This window comes from the organism of the source record quoted next, unplaced genomic scaffold (assembly GCF_019419815.1).
Source record: "Pyrus x bretschneideri cultivar Hongxiangsu unplaced genomic scaffold, Pyrus_bretschneideri_v1 Contig20, whole genome shotgun sequence".
In the NCBI taxonomy this organism is placed as follows: domain Eukaryota; kingdom Viridiplantae; phylum Streptophyta; class Magnoliopsida; order Rosales; family Rosaceae; genus Pyrus; species Pyrus x bretschneideri.
This window is the reverse complement of record NW_025999502.1, coordinates 1,431,068-1,450,047: the sequence shown is the minus strand read 5'-3', so window position 1 is coordinate 1,450,047 and position 18,980 is coordinate 1,431,068. Positions and strand designations below refer to the sequence as shown.

The 18,980-nt window shown below is 37.8% G+C and overlaps 3 protein-coding genes across 5 annotated transcripts; 2 read left to right on the top strand and 1 right to left on the bottom strand.

The window, feature by feature from the left end:
- Positions 1-993: 993 nt before the first annotated feature.
- On the top strand, positions 994-3,701 carry LOC103937849 (auxin-responsive protein IAA21-like). The gene is made up of 5 exons (XM_009347819.3): positions 994-1,659; positions 2,320-2,549; positions 2,812-2,953; positions 3,179-3,240; positions 3,370-3,701. The coding sequence occupies exons 1-5, from the start codon at positions 1,139-1,141 to the stop codon at positions 3,405-3,407; spliced, it is 993 nt and encodes a 330-aa protein (XP_009346094.2). The 5' UTR covers positions 994-1,138; the 3' UTR covers positions 3,408-3,701.
- Positions 3,702-3,867: 166 nt separating this feature from the next.
- Positions 3,868-6,913, bottom strand: LOC103937850. The gene is made up of 4 exons (XM_009347820.3): positions 6,313-6,913; positions 5,181-5,625; positions 4,954-5,069; positions 3,868-4,563 (listed from the first exon to the last, which is right to left on the bottom strand). Exons 1-4 carry the CDS (start codon positions 6,671-6,673, stop codon positions 4,148-4,150), a joined length of 1,338 nt encoding a protein of 445 aa, XP_009346095.2. The 5' UTR covers positions 6,674-6,913; the 3' UTR covers positions 3,868-4,147.
- Positions 6,914-11,617: 4,704 nt separating this feature from the next.
- On the top strand, positions 11,618-16,730 carry LOC103937851. 3 transcript variants are annotated; one of them, XM_048584061.1, is made up of 14 exons: positions 11,618-11,800; positions 12,021-12,084; positions 12,591-12,735; positions 13,052-13,272; positions 13,685-13,722; positions 13,810-13,889; positions 14,109-14,176; positions 14,417-14,648; positions 15,039-15,151; positions 15,230-15,295; positions 15,879-15,969; positions 16,122-16,189; positions 16,289-16,326; positions 16,445-16,730. In XM_048584061.1, the coding sequence occupies exons 1-14, from the start codon at positions 11,772-11,774 to the stop codon at positions 16,623-16,625; spliced, it is 1,434 nt and encodes a 477-aa protein (XP_048440018.1). In that variant the 5' UTR covers positions 11,618-11,771; the 3' UTR covers positions 16,626-16,730. The 3 variants fall into 3 exon arrangements, with proteins under 3 accessions (XP_048440018.1, XP_009346096.2, XP_048440019.1); XM_009347821.2 differs by having other exon boundaries at positions 11,620-11,800; positions 14,417-14,735; XM_048584062.1 differs by having other exon boundaries at positions 11,635-11,800; positions 12,611-12,735; positions 14,417-14,735.
- The last annotated feature ends 2,250 nt before the right edge of the window (positions 16,731-18,980 follow it).

Genomic DNA, 18,980 nt, shown 5'->3' with positions numbered 1-18,980 from the left:
ATTTTTGTTTTTGCGGGTTTGTATAAATGTATTTAATATAATTATCATGCCAACGATCAGAAAGGTGATTGTGTTAATGCAAATATTCACATGAATTATATATGATCGTTAGATGTTGATTGTAGTAAATACAAACGAATATTGTAAATAATATTTATATGTAACTAATAAATTAATTTATTGAAAGTCGTTGCGGTAAATGACAATCTAATTTTCAGTGGTCTTTTCTCGGAGGCTACTTAGCATAGACGATGCAGTGAGCATATATCATGTATGTAAGGTATAGTATGAGCACTAGATACACATGTTTATGTATAAGAAGTTTTTTGAGTTTGGCAATTATATTGTAACGTGATATTAGATCAACATACTACATGTCATAGACCAGATTCCTCGTTTGGTATAAAAGATTAGATTGTAATGGATACGAAACTATTTTGAAAGTATGTTAAACAGAACATTATGACCAACTTGAAGGTAGAAGATAAATTACTCAAAAAGAGAACTCATCATGTCCCCAAAACGGTAGAATTAAAAAGGAGAAATTCTTCATATCTAATCCTCTCAAAATGAAAAATTGTGAACTCTACCATTATTATGTCTTGAATTCTAAAGGTTCTAATCTAATCCTCATTACCAAACGAAGCCATAAAGTTTAATATCAGTAGTAGTTATCCTCTAGACCAAACCAAGTCATAAAGTTGGGTAAAAGTTTAATACCAGTGGTAGTTATAACGTATACAAATGCATCTTTTTAATTACCAGAATCGGTATTATGATAGTCCATTAAAAGAAACCTTTTTTTTTTTTTTTTCTTTTTTATTAATTAAACAACAAATACATAAAACTACTTTCATCATTGTAAACTGCGGTATGAAGAAAAAGGTGCAAAGAGCGTTTAGTAAAATGGAAAAGAATAATGCGGCTACAGAAAGGCTTAAAAGAAGCTTCCTTTCTGCCTCAACAAAAACCAGCTTAACCAGACAGATTTTGCCTACTCCCTCCCTCCCTCCTCTCTCTCTCTCTCTCTCTCTCTCTCTCTCTCTCTCTCTCTCTCTCTATAGAACTCCTCTGAATTCATTCAGTTCTCTAACAAAGTCTGAAATTTTGAGGTCCAAAATTTGTTGAAAAAAACTTGATGTCTAGGCCACTGGAGCTTGATTACATAGGCCTAACAGAGACTTCATCTTCTCCAATGGAAAGAGGCTCTGAGAAGATTTCATCTTCCACTTCCTCTACCCTCTCCTCCACAACAGCTGAGGAAGAGAGGACCTCCTCCTCTGCCATCAACCTCAGGGAGACTGAGCTCAGGCTTGGCCTTCCTGGGTCCCACTCCCCTGACAGAAAAAAACTGTCAGGGCTCTCAATTTTTGGGAAAGATTTGGAGGACAACAAGAAGCCAAATGGGTTTTCTCCAAATCCTCCAAAGAACCCTGTGTCAGGGGCAAAAAGGGGATTCTCCGACGCCATTGATGGGTGTGAGAAATGGGTTTTCTCCATGGGTAATGGATCTGAGGTTGATGTGGGTAAAGCAGCAGTCTTGGGTTCTCCATTAGCCAAGAAAGAGGTTTCTTCTGTTCCTCTGCCACCAAAGCCATCAGCTCAGTTGGAGAAGAAGAAGCCTCAGGCCTCTGAGCATGCTGCTGCTCCTGCTGCCAAGTAAGCATTTTTTTTTTATTTTACCTTTTTACTCATTAATTGTTTCCGTTTTATTGGTTAATTTTGATTTCTGAGAAATTTGATTCAACAATTATAAGAAGAAAAAGAAAAATTAATAAATGTTTAATAGCTATTTCGTTTTTAATTTTTTTGTTTTCATTTTTTTGCGCTTGAGATACGAGGAAACAATGAATAATTAATGGTGATCGAGGGAGGGGAAGAAATAAAGAATTGTCTTCCAACTATATGAACTCATTTGGTCATTCCCTTGAATTTTTTTTTTTTTTTGGTTTTTTCCCCTGAACTAGTTGTGGTTTTTTTTTTTTTTTTTTGGGTGAGATTCCAGGAATTCATCTTAGCCGTTTATCTTAGTTTTTTTTAAGTACTGGTTTTGTTCAATTTTAAATAAAAATTTCAAAATGATTTCTGACCGCATGATAATTGATGAACGGATATAATGAACTGATCCTAGGATCCTTACAAAGAGGATCCGGATAGGATCCTATTCCTAATCTTTCATTTGAAAAATTTGTCTTCAAATATATGGAAATTGTCTCCCTTAATTTCTAGAAAATGTTAATTTATCTGCTAATCTTCTACCTCTGCAATAACTTGTAAGCTTAGCAGTGAATTCTTACATTTGTGGTATTTTTGCAACAGGGCACAGGTGGTAGGATGGCCCCCAATTCGATCGTTTCGGAAGAACTCCATGGCCTCTAATTTGGCGAAGAACAACGACGATGCTGAGGGCAAACAAGGGTCCGGGTGCCTGTATGTGAAGGTTGGCATGGATGGTGCTCCGTACCTACGAAAGGTTGACCTTAAAACGTACAACAACTACACTGAACTTTCCATGGCTCTGGAGAAGATGTTTAGCTGCTTCACCATTGGTACTCCTCTCTCTCTCTCTCTCTCTCTCTCTCTCTCTCATGTGCAGACTGAGTTATACGGCAACTTAGTTTGGTGTAAAACGCCCGTTCGGTAGGGTATGATCCAGAGAATAACTTAAGGTTGGTGTTGTAATAGGCTGGTACCAGAACGAAACTAGCTGCCGGAGTAGTGAGACTGCATTAGGGTGTATTAAGTGTTTTTAGGTGTTTTTAAGGGTGTTTAAAGCAATTCTGCTAAACATTGCGATTATCTGTGATTCAGGGCAGTGCAGTTGTAATGGACTTCCGGAGCGAGATGGTCTGAGTGCGAGTCGTCTGATGGATCTTCTCAACGGTTCTGAATTTGTTCTGACTTATGAGGACAGGGATGATGACTGGATGCTTGTTGGTGATGTTCCTTGGCAGTAAGTTTTTAACTGTTCTGTTCTCTATGAACACTCTGTTATGGCTATTTAAACTTAATCGCGGCATGATTAGTGATTAGAAATTGAAATTATCTATAGCTGATTGAATTGCAATTACCTTCCATTCAATATGCAACGCGATTTTACCTTCTAATTGATCGGATCTCAATTTTGACAGTCGGTCTTTATGTTTTCATCTGATCATCAAGTGTGTGTACATGACAGGATGTTCACCGAGACCTGTAGGAGGCTGAGGATCATGAAAGGTTCCGAAGCAATTGGGCTAGGTATGTTCACTTCTACGTTCTGTCTATAACGAATTTGATGGTATTTTCTCTTCTGTCGATGTTCTAATCCCGGGATTGTTACAAGTCCGATTGTAAAGTAATTAACCCGATCACTGTTCTTGTTTGCAGCTCCAAGGGCCGTGGAGAAATGCAAGAACCGGAACTAACACGAACCGCACCAGCTGGGAAAAGCATTCTCCAGGCATTGAAACGGACTCGAGTCGGGTGCTTGTTGCAGAGTCCTAAATATGTTTGATAGTATCCTAGTTTTCGTATCTTCTAAGTTAGAAAGTTTTCGCTGGAGACGTATGTGTTTGATGCTGCTGTTTTTGCCTCTTATGTGTACCACATATTCTAGTTACTGTGTAAAATGTCTTTGCTGCTTGCAAATCTCTCCTTCCTTCTCTTAAATACAGCTGTATAAGTTCCTCCAATGAATTTTGAAACTGAGTTTCCTGTAACCGAAAGTCAAGAACCGATCTGGGTTTGTTTGCAAACGATAAGACAGCAGTTCAACATCATCTTCTTATAGTTTAGATTACATTAGAATATCGCTCGAATAAAAATAAATAACAAACTAAAAAAAAGTTAATTGAAATTTGAAATAAGGATTAAGGAAAACGCTACTGAAACAGAGAACTTTTAATTAATTGAATTTATAAGTATTACAACAGACAAGTTAACTGAATCAGTTAAACCGATAAACTGGACAGCTGAAAACGAGCCGAGTCGGTTCAGCTATGGCATGATACTGGTACAGAACAATCGTCGCTCAGATAAAACTTCAAAGGAAACTTCAAAGGAAATACACGAGCCGGAAAGCTACGAGAAAACTGCATGCATGTTGCATAATATGAACAAACTACTGGAAGCTAAACAATGTATCTGAATCTAGACAGCTCAAAAATTACTGGTTTGATATCTGAACGTAAACCATCTGGGTATATCCATTAAATACGGAAGGGTCGAGTCTGGTTAAACCAAGCCGATTGAATAAGCCATACCGGCCATCTTCAACAATAGGAGTTACGGCACGAGCAGGATCATATCTAGTTTGATGAGTGAGGGATGGACCTGCCACTGGTGGCACCTCCCAGTAAACATCAAGAATCGATTCCACAAACCGACTATTCTGAAAATGTTCTGAATAGGAAATCTTCTTACTACTTTTAGTAAAGTTATCATGCATGTATCCTCTAACACCCCACCATGCTTCACCAGGCCCACAAAGTTCTTCAATATCCACCGCTTTCTCCCAGAACTTCTTCCTTTTTGACCTAATCCTAGCTTCATCGCTGTCTTTATAGCAGCTGTGACCACCTCCTAAAGCACCCCAAAAGAAACTACCAGGATTACTTGTTGAAGCAATAAACCATGACAACAGATCATAAATGAATTCTATGAGGAAACAAACCAGAGACTCCTAAAAGGATTAACCGAAGAACAACACACATTTTGATCAAATGAGTTAAAGATTTGGCCGCATGCTGGGTCTTTCAGCAATTACTCACTTACTCCATGGTTTTACTACAATGGTTTTTTATTTGACAAAACTATCCACCAGTAATTCAATCCATACTACGTTAACTAAAGTTACTTTGGGCATCAGTAAGAAAAGAAAGAGAGCAAAGGTAAGAATGCATGTCAACAACATAAAGCATATGGCGAACAAATAGACTTGAAAAATGAAGGATAACAGGAGAGAGCATGCACCTCTTATATAGGATTGATCACATATCTGCCGTAAGGAATAATGATCTCCTGTTCCAGTATCATAATTATCCTCGAAAATTATGTGCTGAAAACCAGCTTTCAGGGCCTGTGTTACTCTGCTTACCAGAACATAAAAAACGATAAGTCAGCATTGAGCAAGCGATAATTCCAGTGGCCGTGCATAATGAGAGGAAGGAGCAAGATTATATTGAGATATTGCTAAGTACCTTTTCAGTTCATTCTGATGATCATCGAAAAAAATAAGAACACGGCTGAGATCAGTAATCCCATGTTTCTTCATCACTTTTCCCCAATTAACATTTCCAAAATCCAAAAAATCTTTTCCGGTAAAGTAAGTGCAGTTTCCATCAACATATGCAGGGCCCTTCTTTAGAAACTTCCCAGGATGCTTGGGTGTGAGGGTAATAATTGGAGTGTCTGGCATCGCTTGTCGCAAAACCCAAGTGGAATGACCCTTGAAAGCGCCACTCTCAATCATTAGATCCGGCTTCAGCCACTGGGCAATGAACCAGAGCCCAAAACTGTGGTCAAAACCCATCCCATACATGTTGTTTTTTATCGGTCGGGTTTCGTATATAGGTATAAACACTTCCAAGCCCTTGATTAAATCCTTTGTTGTCCACTCAACTGTTTTTCCATGTTTCGATCTGCCTTTTGCCAAGGATAACATAATAAGAATCAAACAAGGGCAAGAACCCAGGGATCTCACAGGCACAATAAGGTATTTAAACCAAATAAAAGAACTCAAAAATCCCAACATTGACTTCGTAACGAATCAATCATGGTCCACATGCTACCGAATTCCAAACATTGAGCAATTGGGACTAACATAGGCATTGGCCACCAAATTTAATGCATAGAACTCGAAATTTAATCAGATTTCTGTTCTGTAGTCTAGCAGAAAAACCATAACATCAATTCGATCATGAACAAATGCTACACATGACTAAAACATATAGAAATGGTCGTAGTATCCGTGTATCTGATACTGGCAAGAATCGAAAGGCGAAATATAAACATTTCAATTCCTTTGAATCATAAACTTACTGAAACTACTATGAATTTTACTGTGCACAAGTAAACTTAAATAAACTAAATTTTCCAACTTTTTCTTAGAAACCCAAAGGTCAAAGATTTGAAATTCATTCCAAGCTCCCTAATTTACTCAGCTATCAGAATTCTACATTTTTCATTTAATTTTAATTGAACAGGGCAAAAATTATAGCAAAAACCCTCGATCTGATATTTAAATCAAACAGCTATATTAACTCAGATCCTTCAATTCATCACAAAGAATGGTAGTTTTAGAGAAAGGAGATCCGACCCTGGTATACTTACACCAAGGCACGCCGAGTGATCCGATATCCGATTCGAGGCCATCGAACCCGAAGAAGCCGGTGCGAGAGACCGGGTCGTAAGACGAGACGCAGACGAATCTCCGGGAGTTGAAGATGAGGAGGAGGACGAGTGCAAGGACGAGGAGGCAGGGCCAGACGGGTCCGGTTCGGGTCAAGTAGTTGGTGATTCTGGTGGTGAAGAAGGAGAAGGGGAGGTGCTTCTTGGTCTTGGACTCATCGGCGACGACGTCGTTTTCCACGGCGGAGTCGTCTGCGTACGGCGCGTATCGGCGCGAGGAGAGGACGCGATCGAGCATTTTGGTGGGGGATCTTTGGGTGGAGCTCGACGGAGAGAGTAGCATTGCTGTGGAGCGTTGAGCTGAGCTTTTCCAGGCCTTGAGGAAGAGTGAGCGAGGTGGGACCTACTTTTCTTGATTGTGATTTACAAAGTGTGGCAAGGGTAATATTGGGAAGAAAGTCGGATAATGGATTTGGTCGCTAGGAAAGAAATCGGGAAATACCTCAAAATGAAATAATTTCTTTATCTTGGGACAATAGTAGTACAAATCAGTCCTACATAAGTTATCCACATCATGGACAAAACCGAAATTACTAAAATACTCACATATAAATGGGTTATGTCCTTCCATTTTCTAATTTCTCTCTCTACTCTCTCTGTCCCTTCCTCTCTTGTTTCTCTCACTGACTCGCTCATGCACTCTCTCTCCCCTTCTCACTGTGAACACACGGTGCACTATCATCTCAATCAACACCGTCCAAATCGAAGGCACCATCAATTTTATCTCGTCCTCACGATTCCAAAACACCTAGCCTTATCACAAATCTTATCCCCGATTGTTGGGATCGAAAGCAACCGCGAGTTTTGCGGCCATTTTCTAGCAACACGGCAAACAATCGAGTCTCTAGACCACCACCATTGAACTCACATCGACAATAGGAACAAAGCCCAATCATTAAATGTTGATGTTTTGTTGGAAGAATTTTTCAGGATTTGCTCACTGTATGTATACGACATGCACATAATATGCTCATAAATTTGAGCCAACCCAAAATCTTAGAAGTTAAATTAGGGTTTGTGTTTCATGTTGGGGCCTAGAGAGGTTTTGGAATAAATTTCAAGTTTTGACGTGCTACAAAACTGAGATGGAACAATTTTTGGTTCAAGTGTCCAATTGCAAAAATTTGTGAATTTTTTTCCGTAATGTGCATACAGTGTGCGTATAGTATGCATGGCTACATCTTAATATAAGAAGCGGGGTTGCGGTTTGGTATGCTGACGAATAAGATATTAATTTGATATGTACTTCTGATAATTAACCATGAAAAACTATGTTATCGCCAATATTATAGTTTAGCAGTAAAAATAGACTTCCTATAATGTATTTGTTGAGCTATCAAGTTATCAGATTCTTATAAACGTATTGTCAAACCAAAATTGCGAATACGTATATCAAATTCCGATTCATTGACAGGTCTATCACTCCACATTTACAAGGAAGTTTTTACTGTATTGGAACAGGTACACCTGTGTTAATATATAAGTGGTAGAAAGTTTTATTTTTTAAGTTGTTAATTTGTTAACACAAGTATCTCATCACTTGTATAGTAACACGTAGTGTATCATCCGGTGTTTCGAACACACTAAAAAATCTCTCCACATTTACCCGACCCATAGTAAAATTTGTGCCAAATAAACCCTTTGCAGTAAAGTTACCATGGCAAAAAAATGAAAAAGAAAAAAGAGGAGCATTCTCTCCCCTCTTAACCTCTCTTCATTTTTCTCCTCTTCTATTTAAACGGTTACGATTGAGTCACGTCAACATCATATTGATTTTTTTTTTTATAGACAAAAAAGACAAAAAACTATGTGTGAGAGAAGGGTAAGGAACATGAAAGTTGTGCCACCGCATAGGGCCCTCAAATTGGAAGAGTCTCAATTTTTCAATTTTACATGCCTATACATATGTGTGTGTGTCTGTGTGTGTCTGTGTGTGTCTGTGTGTGTGTTAGGATTTGGGTCCCATCTGGATTCAAATTGTGGGAATCCTAGGAATCCTCATATCCTAGTTGTTCATCGTACATCGTGAGGTCATAAATTATATTGAATTTTTTATTTAAAATTAAACAAAATAGTACCTTATGAAAAATGATTGCACGATATATGATGAATGGTTAAGATGTGAAGATCCATAGATCCCCACAAACAGAATTCGTAGGATCCTCACAAAAAGGATCCGGAGATGATCCTCATCCTACATATCAAGATGTGTAGAAATTAAAAAAATCAACTGTTAGCACATGAGGTTTTTTTGCTTCTCTATATCCGCCTAGGAATGGGTTCGAAGCTCACAATCATAATTTGTACTTTATTAAAAGCATAAAATTCCACAAAAATAATATAAAAATTCCTAAAAAATAACATAAATATTCGAACTTTGGACCTCTAAAACCTACTCAAACTCAAATTTTAGGTTTTAATCTTATCCTAACTTACTTCAACCCTTAGACTAAACCCAACCCTGGGCTAAATGCTATTTTTTAGATTTTATTCCCCTCCTCCCCAAACTCAACCCAACCTATGTTAAATGTATGGGCTAAAAAGTTAAAAATCAAACAAAAACCAAATTCCCCCTAAGATTTAGCCCAGAAAATGGTGTGGGCACCACTAGACCCCACTCACATGGACATGTTTTCCAGGATTTATTGAATTCAACGGCTGAGATTGAATATAATCAAATCTAATGGTAAAAAAAAGATCTAATAGCCCAAATTTAAATCCAATGGCTAAAATAATTACAAAAAATATTTAACTCAAAATTCATCCAAATTTAGTGAATTTTCAATAGTTATTGGAATTTAAATATTTTCAGGTTAAAATGTTCATAAAATTAAATTATGATAGTGTACATAATTTTTTTTAAAACATTACTTTAAAAAAAAAGCCTAAATTTATTCTTTAATAGCTAAAAAATTTAGGCTAGAAGGGTTGAAGCAGAAAAACTGTTTCTAGGTTAAAACCTAAATTTTATGGGTTAAAATTTTAGGTAAAACCCAAGAATTGGAGATGGTCTTAGGAAAAATATGAGTTTTAATCTAAAACTCATTTCTAAGGCAAATTTAGCCCAGGATTCTCCCTGGGTTAGTGGAGTTGGCGCATCATATATATGTACTTTTTTTAGTTTTATATTTATAAATTCATTGAATCCAACGACTAAGATCTAATACGATTAAATCCAACTGTAAAAAAAAAAAAAAAAAAAAAATATCTAATGTCACATCCCAGCCTTCCCTCGCAGTGATATTGTCCGCTTTGGCATTCCTCCTTTGGACTAGGTCGCAGCAGAGGGCTACCGCACGGTTTTGTTTTTGCAAGCCGCAGCTCCAAAAGGCCTCACTAAAAGGTACATGCTGGCAATGGATATATAAGGCCCAAAGTCCACGCTCTCACGGGCGATGTGGGATACTACAATCCACCCCCCTTAGGGAGCCCGACGTCCTCGTCGGCACACCACGACCGTGAGTCTGGCTCTGATACCAAATTGTCACATCCCAGCCTTCCCTCGCAGTGATATTGTTCGCTTTGGCATTCCCCCTCTGGACTAGGTCGCAGCAGAGGGCTACCGCACGGTTTTGTTTTTGCAAGCTGCAGCTCCAAAAGGCCTCACTAAAAGGTACATGCTGGCAATGGATATATAAGGCCCAAAGACCACGCCCTCATGGGCGATGTGGGATACTACAATCCACCTCCCTTAGGGAGCCCGACGTCCTCGTCGGCACACCACGACCGTGAGTCTGGCTCTGATACCAAATTGTCACATCCCAACCTTCCCTCGCAGTGATATTGTCCGCTTTGGCATTCCCCCTCTGGACTAGGTCGCAGCAGAGGGCTACCGCACGGTTTTGTTTTTGCAAGCCGCAGCTCCAAAAGGCCTCACTGAAAGGTACATGCTGGCAATGGATATATAAGGCCCAAAGACCACGCCCTCACGGGCGATGTGGGATACTACAATCCACCCCCCTTAGGGAGCCCGACGTCCTCGTCGGCACACCACGACCGTGAGTCTGGCTCTGATACCAAATTGTCACATCCCAGCCTTCCCTCGCAGTGATATTGTCCGCTTTGGCATTCCCCCTCTGGACTAGGTCGCAGCAGAGGGCTACCGCACAATTTTGTTTTTGCAAGCCGCAGCTCCAAAAGGCCTCACTAAAAGGTACATGCTGGCAATGGATATATAAGGCCCAAAGACCACGCCCTCACGGGCGATGTGGGATACTACAATCCACCGCCCTCTGCTGCGACCTAGTCCAGAGGGGGAATGCCAAAGCGGACAATATCACTGCGAGGGAAGGCTGGGATGTGACAATTTGGTATCAGAGCCAGACTCACGGTCGTGGTGTGCCGACGAGGACGTCGGGCTCCCTAAGGGGGGTGGATTGTAGTATCCCACATCGCCCGTGAGGGCGTGGTCTTTGGGCCTTATATATCCATTGCCAGCATGTACCTTTTAGTGAGGCCTTTTGGAGCTGCGGCTTGCAAAAACAAAACCGTGCGGTAGCCCTCTGCTGCGACCTAGTCCAGAGGGGGAATGCCAAAGCGGACAATATCACTGCGAGGGAAGGCTGGGATGTGACATCTAACGGTCCAAATTTAAGTCCAACGGCTAAAGTAATTAAAAAAAAATTACTGTATGTGTTTTATATTATTTCATAGTGTTTCACGAGTTTCATAGTGTCGGTTTAGAGATTTTTCAATATTTATAGGAATTTAAATATTTTTAGGTTAAAATGTTCATAAAATTTAATTAGGATAGTCTAAATTTTTATTTTTATTTTTAAAGTTACTTTAAGAATTATCCTAAATTCATTATTTAATACTCTCGGGCTAAAAATTTAACCCAAAATGGTTAGAGGAGAAAAAATGTTTTTGGGTTAAAAATTTTAGGCTTTAACCCAAAGATTGAAGATGGTCTAAACAATTAAATGCATAAACTTTCACAAAAATAATATAAAAATTCCACAAAAATAACATATATATTCGAACCCTAGACCTCTAAATAATTAAGTTTATTAAATGCATAAACTTCCACAAAAATAATCTAAAATTTCCACAAAAATAACATAAATATTCGAACCCTAGACAAAAAACAATAATCCACCATTCCATCAGTTGATTTGTTAAAGGTTTTTGTGCTATTACAATTTAATCTAAAATTCCAGGCCCGGTTCTGATGGGAAGGTGATGAGAATAAGAAAGTAGAGAATCTTATTTAAAAAAAAAAAAGAAAAAGAAAAAAAAAAAAAAAAAACCCCTGCCTAACGCACAAAGGATACGTGTCATCAGATTAAGAGCTGAAACTTGCAATCCACCTCCGTCTGGACCGTCTCGGCCCATCACCTCCTGTCTCCTCCTTCCTTCATCTTTTGAAGACATAACCGCTAATGTTAGCTTCTTCCAGGTCCCTCTTCAGGTAACTTCTAACACTCTGTTTGCCTCCTGCCCTTAATTCATTCACCTATCTACAAAAACCGCTCAACTTTTCAGTTGCTGAGTTCTCCGGCGCCAAACTGCGCCTGATTAATTTATCAAAATAAACAACTTTTATTTTTTTTAGCAGAATAATTCATATTTATTAAACTATTCGTTCTGAGGAGAGTTAAAGAGATGACATTTTGATGTTATTTTTGCAGAGTGGATCGGTTTCTGAAATTTACAACTGCATATGATGCACTGAAGCCAGTGAATTGCTTCCTAGTTAGTTTTCCTTTCTTAATTGTCAATTAATTAGGTTTAACATTTATTCTGCATATAAAATTGTGTATTTTGGTATTTAATTATGCCCTAATGTTGCATTATGGCCATGGTAATATATATATATATAGACACACACACACACACACTCATTTTTTGCATACTGCATAGTGATCCTTACTGTACTTGTGGATTTTCACAAAAGGATTTCCTTCGGCTGCTCGACGGATAAGCGATTATTTCATTGAAAAGAGAAACTAATGGAGTAATTTTGGATTTTTTTTTCCTCCCAAAAATTGTAGCCTCTGAAAATTGATTAATGGAAAACTATGCTATGTTAGTATGCGTTTTTCGCCCACCTCACCGAGGAGGGAAAAAACGAATTGATTTCGTGTGAAACTGAGTTTGCAATTGAGTTCAGAGTGTAGGTGACGGTGGTTGTTAATTCAGTTGTGATGCTTTCTGGATTTCCCATTAGATTGAATTTTGTGACTCAAACTTGTTGACAGGGACACTGTGATTATCGCAGTTTGAGTTACAATATCGAAATGAGTGGTAGAAAAGACAAGCAAACTGTTGGGGACCGTAACAAAAAGCTCAGAACAACTAATGCTGTGTGGAGACCAGTCAGTACTCAAGCTAGTTCCAATGAAGGTGGGTTACGTTTTATTAATTATCATCCAGCGGCCCAGACTATAAGAAACCAATTACTTTTCGCATTGATTTTAATTCTTTCAACTTTAGATACTGATTGCAGTATAATTTTCATTAGTCTTTTTATTAATATTGAGACATACAGAAACATGCAGTTATATTTACCGTTTTGTATAATGATCTAGAAATTGTTGGTAGGCCATTCTGAACTTTGATTGGGTTGGAAAAGAAAAAACTATTTCTGTGAAAAGAGGTTATCGGCATGGTGATTGGTTGCCATCCAGATTTCTTACAGATTGTTGATGTGGATTTGCAGAATGCTCTGTAAAGGAGGTCACAGAAAAGCTGGAATCTGGAACTCAAGTGCAAGAAGTGCACGAATGCACTTCTATGAGAATTTCAAGTTTGGAGAATGTCATAGAGGTGGCTGCAACTAACCTCGCTGCTTGTTCCAGTGCATCACAAGATAATGGAGAAGATAAAGTCTTTGGAGGAGAGCAAGTGGTTTCTACTGAAAAGCATTCAATTTCAGTTGAGGCATGATTTTTTTAAAATCCTTTATTTTTGGTTTGGGCTTAATTCTACCATATAAAAGATTTAAGATCTTTCTTGCTTGCACCTTTCATGCTACTATGATATATATTTCCTTTCCCTTTTTCCCTTGTTCTTGGGATACGAGGGGTTATGGGAAGAGTTTTGGGACCAAAGAAGTTGAGTGACTGCGGAATAGAAACAAAATAACATGGACTATCATCTTATGGTTGGAATTTTGTAGGATTGTTGCAGACCTAGTGGCAGTATTGTTAACTGCATATTGTACTTCAAAGGCATTTCTCATAATGCTTTACATGCCCTTCTGTTCCTTTTAAGTTCCTACATTTCACCTTTTTATTGCTTTGGTGACACTTATTCTGTTTATTTTGCACTCACACTCTTCTTTGATATGCAGGTTGGTGCTTCTTTGTTTCGCTTTGTTAGAGGAAAAGGGTACACAATTCAACATAAATATTTTTAAAAGTATGCAGGATTACTTTCTTGTGTGTTGTAACTATTATTATGTTTTTGGTGCGTCAGGGGATTGACACAGAAACAGATTGAGGACGAGATGGGAGTTAAGATTAGAATCCCTTTGTCAAAGGAGGAGGATTCACTAAGTAAGTTACTAAGTTTTCACCCTTTAAGGTTAATAAAATTGAGTTTATGTTAAAATAAAAATAAAAAATTGCTCAGGTCTCTAGGTCAAGTTTTACATAATTGTGGCAGGAGGAAATTTCAACCAAGTTTATATAATATAATGTTCCTATATGAGAATTTCAGGCAGTCTGGGAACTGTGAAGTTGGTTTAACTGTTGTTACCTGGTTATCTGTCACAGCAATTGAAGGCGACTCAGTTGAAAGTATATCTAGAGCTTCTGAGAAGATAAAATCTATAGTTGACCAGGTCAGTTTGCCTATCAATATGGTTTTGCAGAAGATAGGGTGGCTGTTATCTTATATTGTTACTTTATCAGTAATTTTGTTTGGGTCCATTATTTAAGGGCTTAACCAGACACTCTACTTGAAACTTATTCCCGTTCATCTATATGCACTATTTATTTCTCATCATTACTCTTCCTTTTGCTGCTGAGAGCATACTGTTAAGCATATAACTAACTTTTTTCTTTCCTGCTGAAACACACAGGCAGTTAAAAGCTCAAATCTCGATTACTCTCACTTCATTTCACTTCCATTGGCAATACATCCTGAATTAGTTGATAAGCTCGTCAACTTTCAGAACTCAATCCTGGGAATTAGTGATTCTGGTGTAGATGATAATCTGGATGGTAATTCAAATGAAGAGAACTCTGAGAGTGAAGGTGAAGACCAAAATTTAGAGAAAAGACCCGATGTCGCAGTTGAACTTAAAGTTGAAGGTGACCATCAACATGTTAAAGTGAATCTAACCAACATACCTCTTGTCAGTTATGCGCTTAAATCATCAAAGGCGGCTACCCTACCTGGTATGAAAGTCATTATGAATGGAAAATTTCAAAATAATCATGATTTACAAGACTTTAGGAGTTAAAACGGTTTTGAATAAAATGATAGTGAAATTAACCGGTTTCCATTTTCTTTTAATGAAGCTGATGATTGGGTCATTGTTAATTGTTAGTGGATTGCTCTATTTTCTTTCATGTGTGTTTTCCTTTTTTTGTTCTCGTTTAAACTTACTGAAAATGATGTCCTTGTAGTTCGTAAACAAGTTATCTATTTTCCTCTTTTTAGTCTGTCAAAAATCTTATTGAGTTATGTCCACTTGACAGACTTGGGGATTGAAAAGTCAATATTCATTAAACCAAAAACTTTTCACTTAACTGTGCTTATGCTGAAGTTGTGGAACAAGGACCGAGTTCATGCTGCTGCTGAGGTTTTGCAGGTAAGTGTATCCGAATCAAATAATAATAGGCTGATTGAAGGCTACTTGACATGAGTTGTTTTATTTTTTTTCATCCAGAGAATCTCTTCAAAAGTGATTGAAGCCTTAGATAATCGCCCTGTCTCCATAAGACTGAAGGGACTGGTATAATTTTTTCTTCAGAATCTTTACTAAACCCAATAGCGTGTTAGCTAATGGTGTGGAACAAGGACCCCATGTGGTTAAGTTGTTAAATCAGACATGTTTTGGTGAGGTTTAAATTATATTCTTGTTAGTTTATACCTCTGTCTACTATTAAAAGAATGTAAGCAAGCAATCTTTGCGCTGTCTCAGATGTTTTCATTTTCTATGTTACTGACTAAAACTAGATTCATCTTGAGTAGTACCTTTACCAAAAGTAGCAGTTTCCGCAGAATGAATATTATTGATCTTTGCAAGAAAATACAAACATGTCGGGGATAAAATTCCTGGTTTGAGGCGTGTTTTTTTTTTTTTTTTTTTTTGTTAAAGAAAAAGTCTCTTTGATCCCTTTTATTTTATTGTCTGAAAGTGTAATGGGATCCATCATGCACCAGTTTTTTTTTTGGGTTTTATCTTTTTTCGTTCTTTTTGCTTGTGTGACCTTTGGATCTTATATTTTATTGTTAAAAATTGTCTCAATTCTGATTTCTGTGCTATTTAAGACTCGAGGTGCATGAATGAGACTGAATACTTCTTGTCCTTTCAGAATTGTATGAGAGGTTCTTTGGCCAAAGCTGGTGTTGTCTATGCTCCAGTTGAAGAAATTGGCACTGAGGGACGACTTCTGCGTGCCTGTCGTATCCTAGTTTTCTGAGCATTCATTATATTTTATTTTAGTGCTTGGTATACCTGGAATCAATAAAGAAAAAGAAAAAAAAAAATTCTGGTCTACGTTTTAGTTGTTTATATGAATTTGATGCCCATTTTAAGTTTCTTTAGCTTTTCATAGAAGTCATCATCGATGCATATATTGAAGCCGGGCTTGTTTTGGAGAAAGATGCTAATCAGAAATTGAAGGTATTGTTTACGATCTTTAACTATATTTGCACTCTTTTGATGTTTTACTTATATCTCACTCTAAGAGTCACTTTGGGATTCTTGTTTTTATGATTGCAGTTGCATGCAACCGTGATGAATACAAGGCACAGGAAAAGGTTAAAAGTTTCTTTGACTATGGTGCTTATTAGGTCTTCCCGGTGTTGGGGATTCTGAAGTGTTTGTTCGTTAAAGTTTCTTTTACCTGTGGCTGATATATGAGATTGTAATATGCAGGAAGAAAGGAACGAGAAAGGTTAATTCCTTTGATGCGCGTGGTATTTTCAAGCAATATGGATCGGAGGAATGGGGAGAGTATCTTATCCGCGAAGCTCATCTTTCACAGAGGTTTGTGTTTGATGACAAAGGATATTACCGTTGTTGTGCTTCTATACCTTTTCCTGAAATATGCAAGTAGACCGCTTCACTGACACTCAAAATGTTTGTTATCTTCTCTCTCGAGTAGGAAACAATCTGTAACATAGGAATTACGTTTCAGAATAAATTCGATCTTGATTTACTAGGTTTTCGACTGCAGCTGCATCATACTTCACCAACACAAGTAGGTTAGTTCTTTTGGAAGCAGAAATTTGGTCTTTAAATGTCGATGGGGACCTCTAGGAGGAATGTAAGCTCAACATTAACACATGCCACCTGATGGAATGATTACTTCAAACCTGAACCATTCATTCCGATTCAACCAGACAGCTGTATATGTTTAAACCTACTCCTCGTACGTACCGGATTTTGCAGTCATAGTTCGACCCTCGTCTTTCCCCTCTGAACCGAAAAACAAAAGAGAAGAAAAACAGCACCGGACATCACGTTGTAGCGCCTGAACAGAAAACCCCTAGTATCCTTAAATATTGACAACCAAGGCTGCAACCTGGACTAATTTTCCACACATCATACGGTTTACTTTGCATATGCTCACAATTACGCTCGCAAGGCGTACCCCCCTGTCTTTTTCTTTGAATAAAAATCCATGTAAATCAGTCAAAATTCATATAGAGTTGCAAAGTTTATTAAATTTTTTTGAAATCTTTCACTTGAAGAAAATCTATTAAAATCTTGTGAAATCCAACTGATTACACCAACCAATAGCGATGGTTCCAGATTGGTTTTTGTTGGGGGGCTAACGTGTTTAAACGTGATTATGAGCTGGTAGCCATAATTCAACAAATATGCAGGTGTGGTGTGGTTCAAGAAACAGCTGACTGGAAAGGTGATTTCAGTACTATATTTTTGACTAGAAAGGGGACCTATGACAAGAATATTTCTTTTAGTGGGACGATAGATCTGAAAAGACGGATTTCTTTTTTTATCTTTTTTATTAATTTCGGGCCAAATACGATTGTGAGGGCTAATCAAATCCCTAAGTTGAGTTGCATTTGTCACAAAAATGGGGTTTCTTTAGAAGAAAAATAACTTGTAATCTATGATGCACAGATACTTCACTTAGGTCGCACATCTCATACTTTTCTGATATGATACTTGTAAGATATTCTCGGATGCTTGTTAGATACGTATCATGATCAACGGATAAACTTTGACTCAATAGACACACATATCATGCTTTTAGGATACTTTTGCACTTTCAAATAAGAAAATAAAAGAAAACAATTACTAAGAGACGGAACTTAAATTGATATCTGATAAATATGAAGAGCTAACCACTTCTACATATATTATAGAGAATTAGATTTCCAACTTTTCTTCTCCAACAAATCAAATGAACTTGAATTTGGATGATGAAATCGAATTCTTGTGTTATCAAAATATGTTCTAAATGTTGCAGTCATATTTAGAATAGGAATGTGATTGTGTATATCCTAGTGTATCTAGGGATATCTTTGAATATTCCTTTTAGTAGTTAATATCCTATTAGAGTTGTAATCCTAGAGGGGTAAGGATTTAACCTATCCTACTACTATAAATAAAGGCACAATGGAGTGATATAACACACACCTCACAATTAAATCTCTTTCTTCTCTCTCTCACGACTGCCGGCCTCCCTCTCTCTATTCCCTTAAAATAGCTCAGTTAAATAGTCCTACAACACATTATCAACATACTCTTGCCAGAAGCTAAGGAATTAAAGGATCGTAAAAGGATGCTCTCTTCCACAAAATTCAAAGGCTTCTATTTGTTTTCTACCAATCAAGTACGCTTAAAATAAAGGAAGATATTTGAAACGTCCACAAAGCATGAAAACATTCCCCATGATGCATGAACCCCCTATGTTTATATTTTCCTTCCGATATATATATATATATATATATATATTGTATATGTTTCATATATTTGTCAATATATATATATGTTTCATGCATTACGCAATTATATTGCTATGTGGAATTTATGAGTCAAAACATATAAATAAATTAGAAGCATGTTACGGTTTTTCAAACCCTAGAAAAGTCGAAAAAAAACTCTGGAAACCGTGTGGCACTGCCGTTGCACCACCATCGTGGCTCCGTCGAACCATTGTCGCTGGCCTGAAGCTCAGCCGGGAGCATATCATGGAACGGTGTTGTTTTGACACCTTCGACCTCACGGCAGTAGTCCTTTGGGCTTTACTGCATTGACTTGGACACCCCAGGCCTTCTACATAATAAGCTTCATAAGCCTGAAGTCCCTTAGCCCAACCAAGAAAGCCTGTAGCCTTCTTGGGCCGGTTATCCTGCGAGTCCCTAGCCCAACTCCAGCAATCCAGTATTGCTGGGATTACTTTTGCCCTATGACTTGGTCTGCCCGTAGTAACCCATAGTTA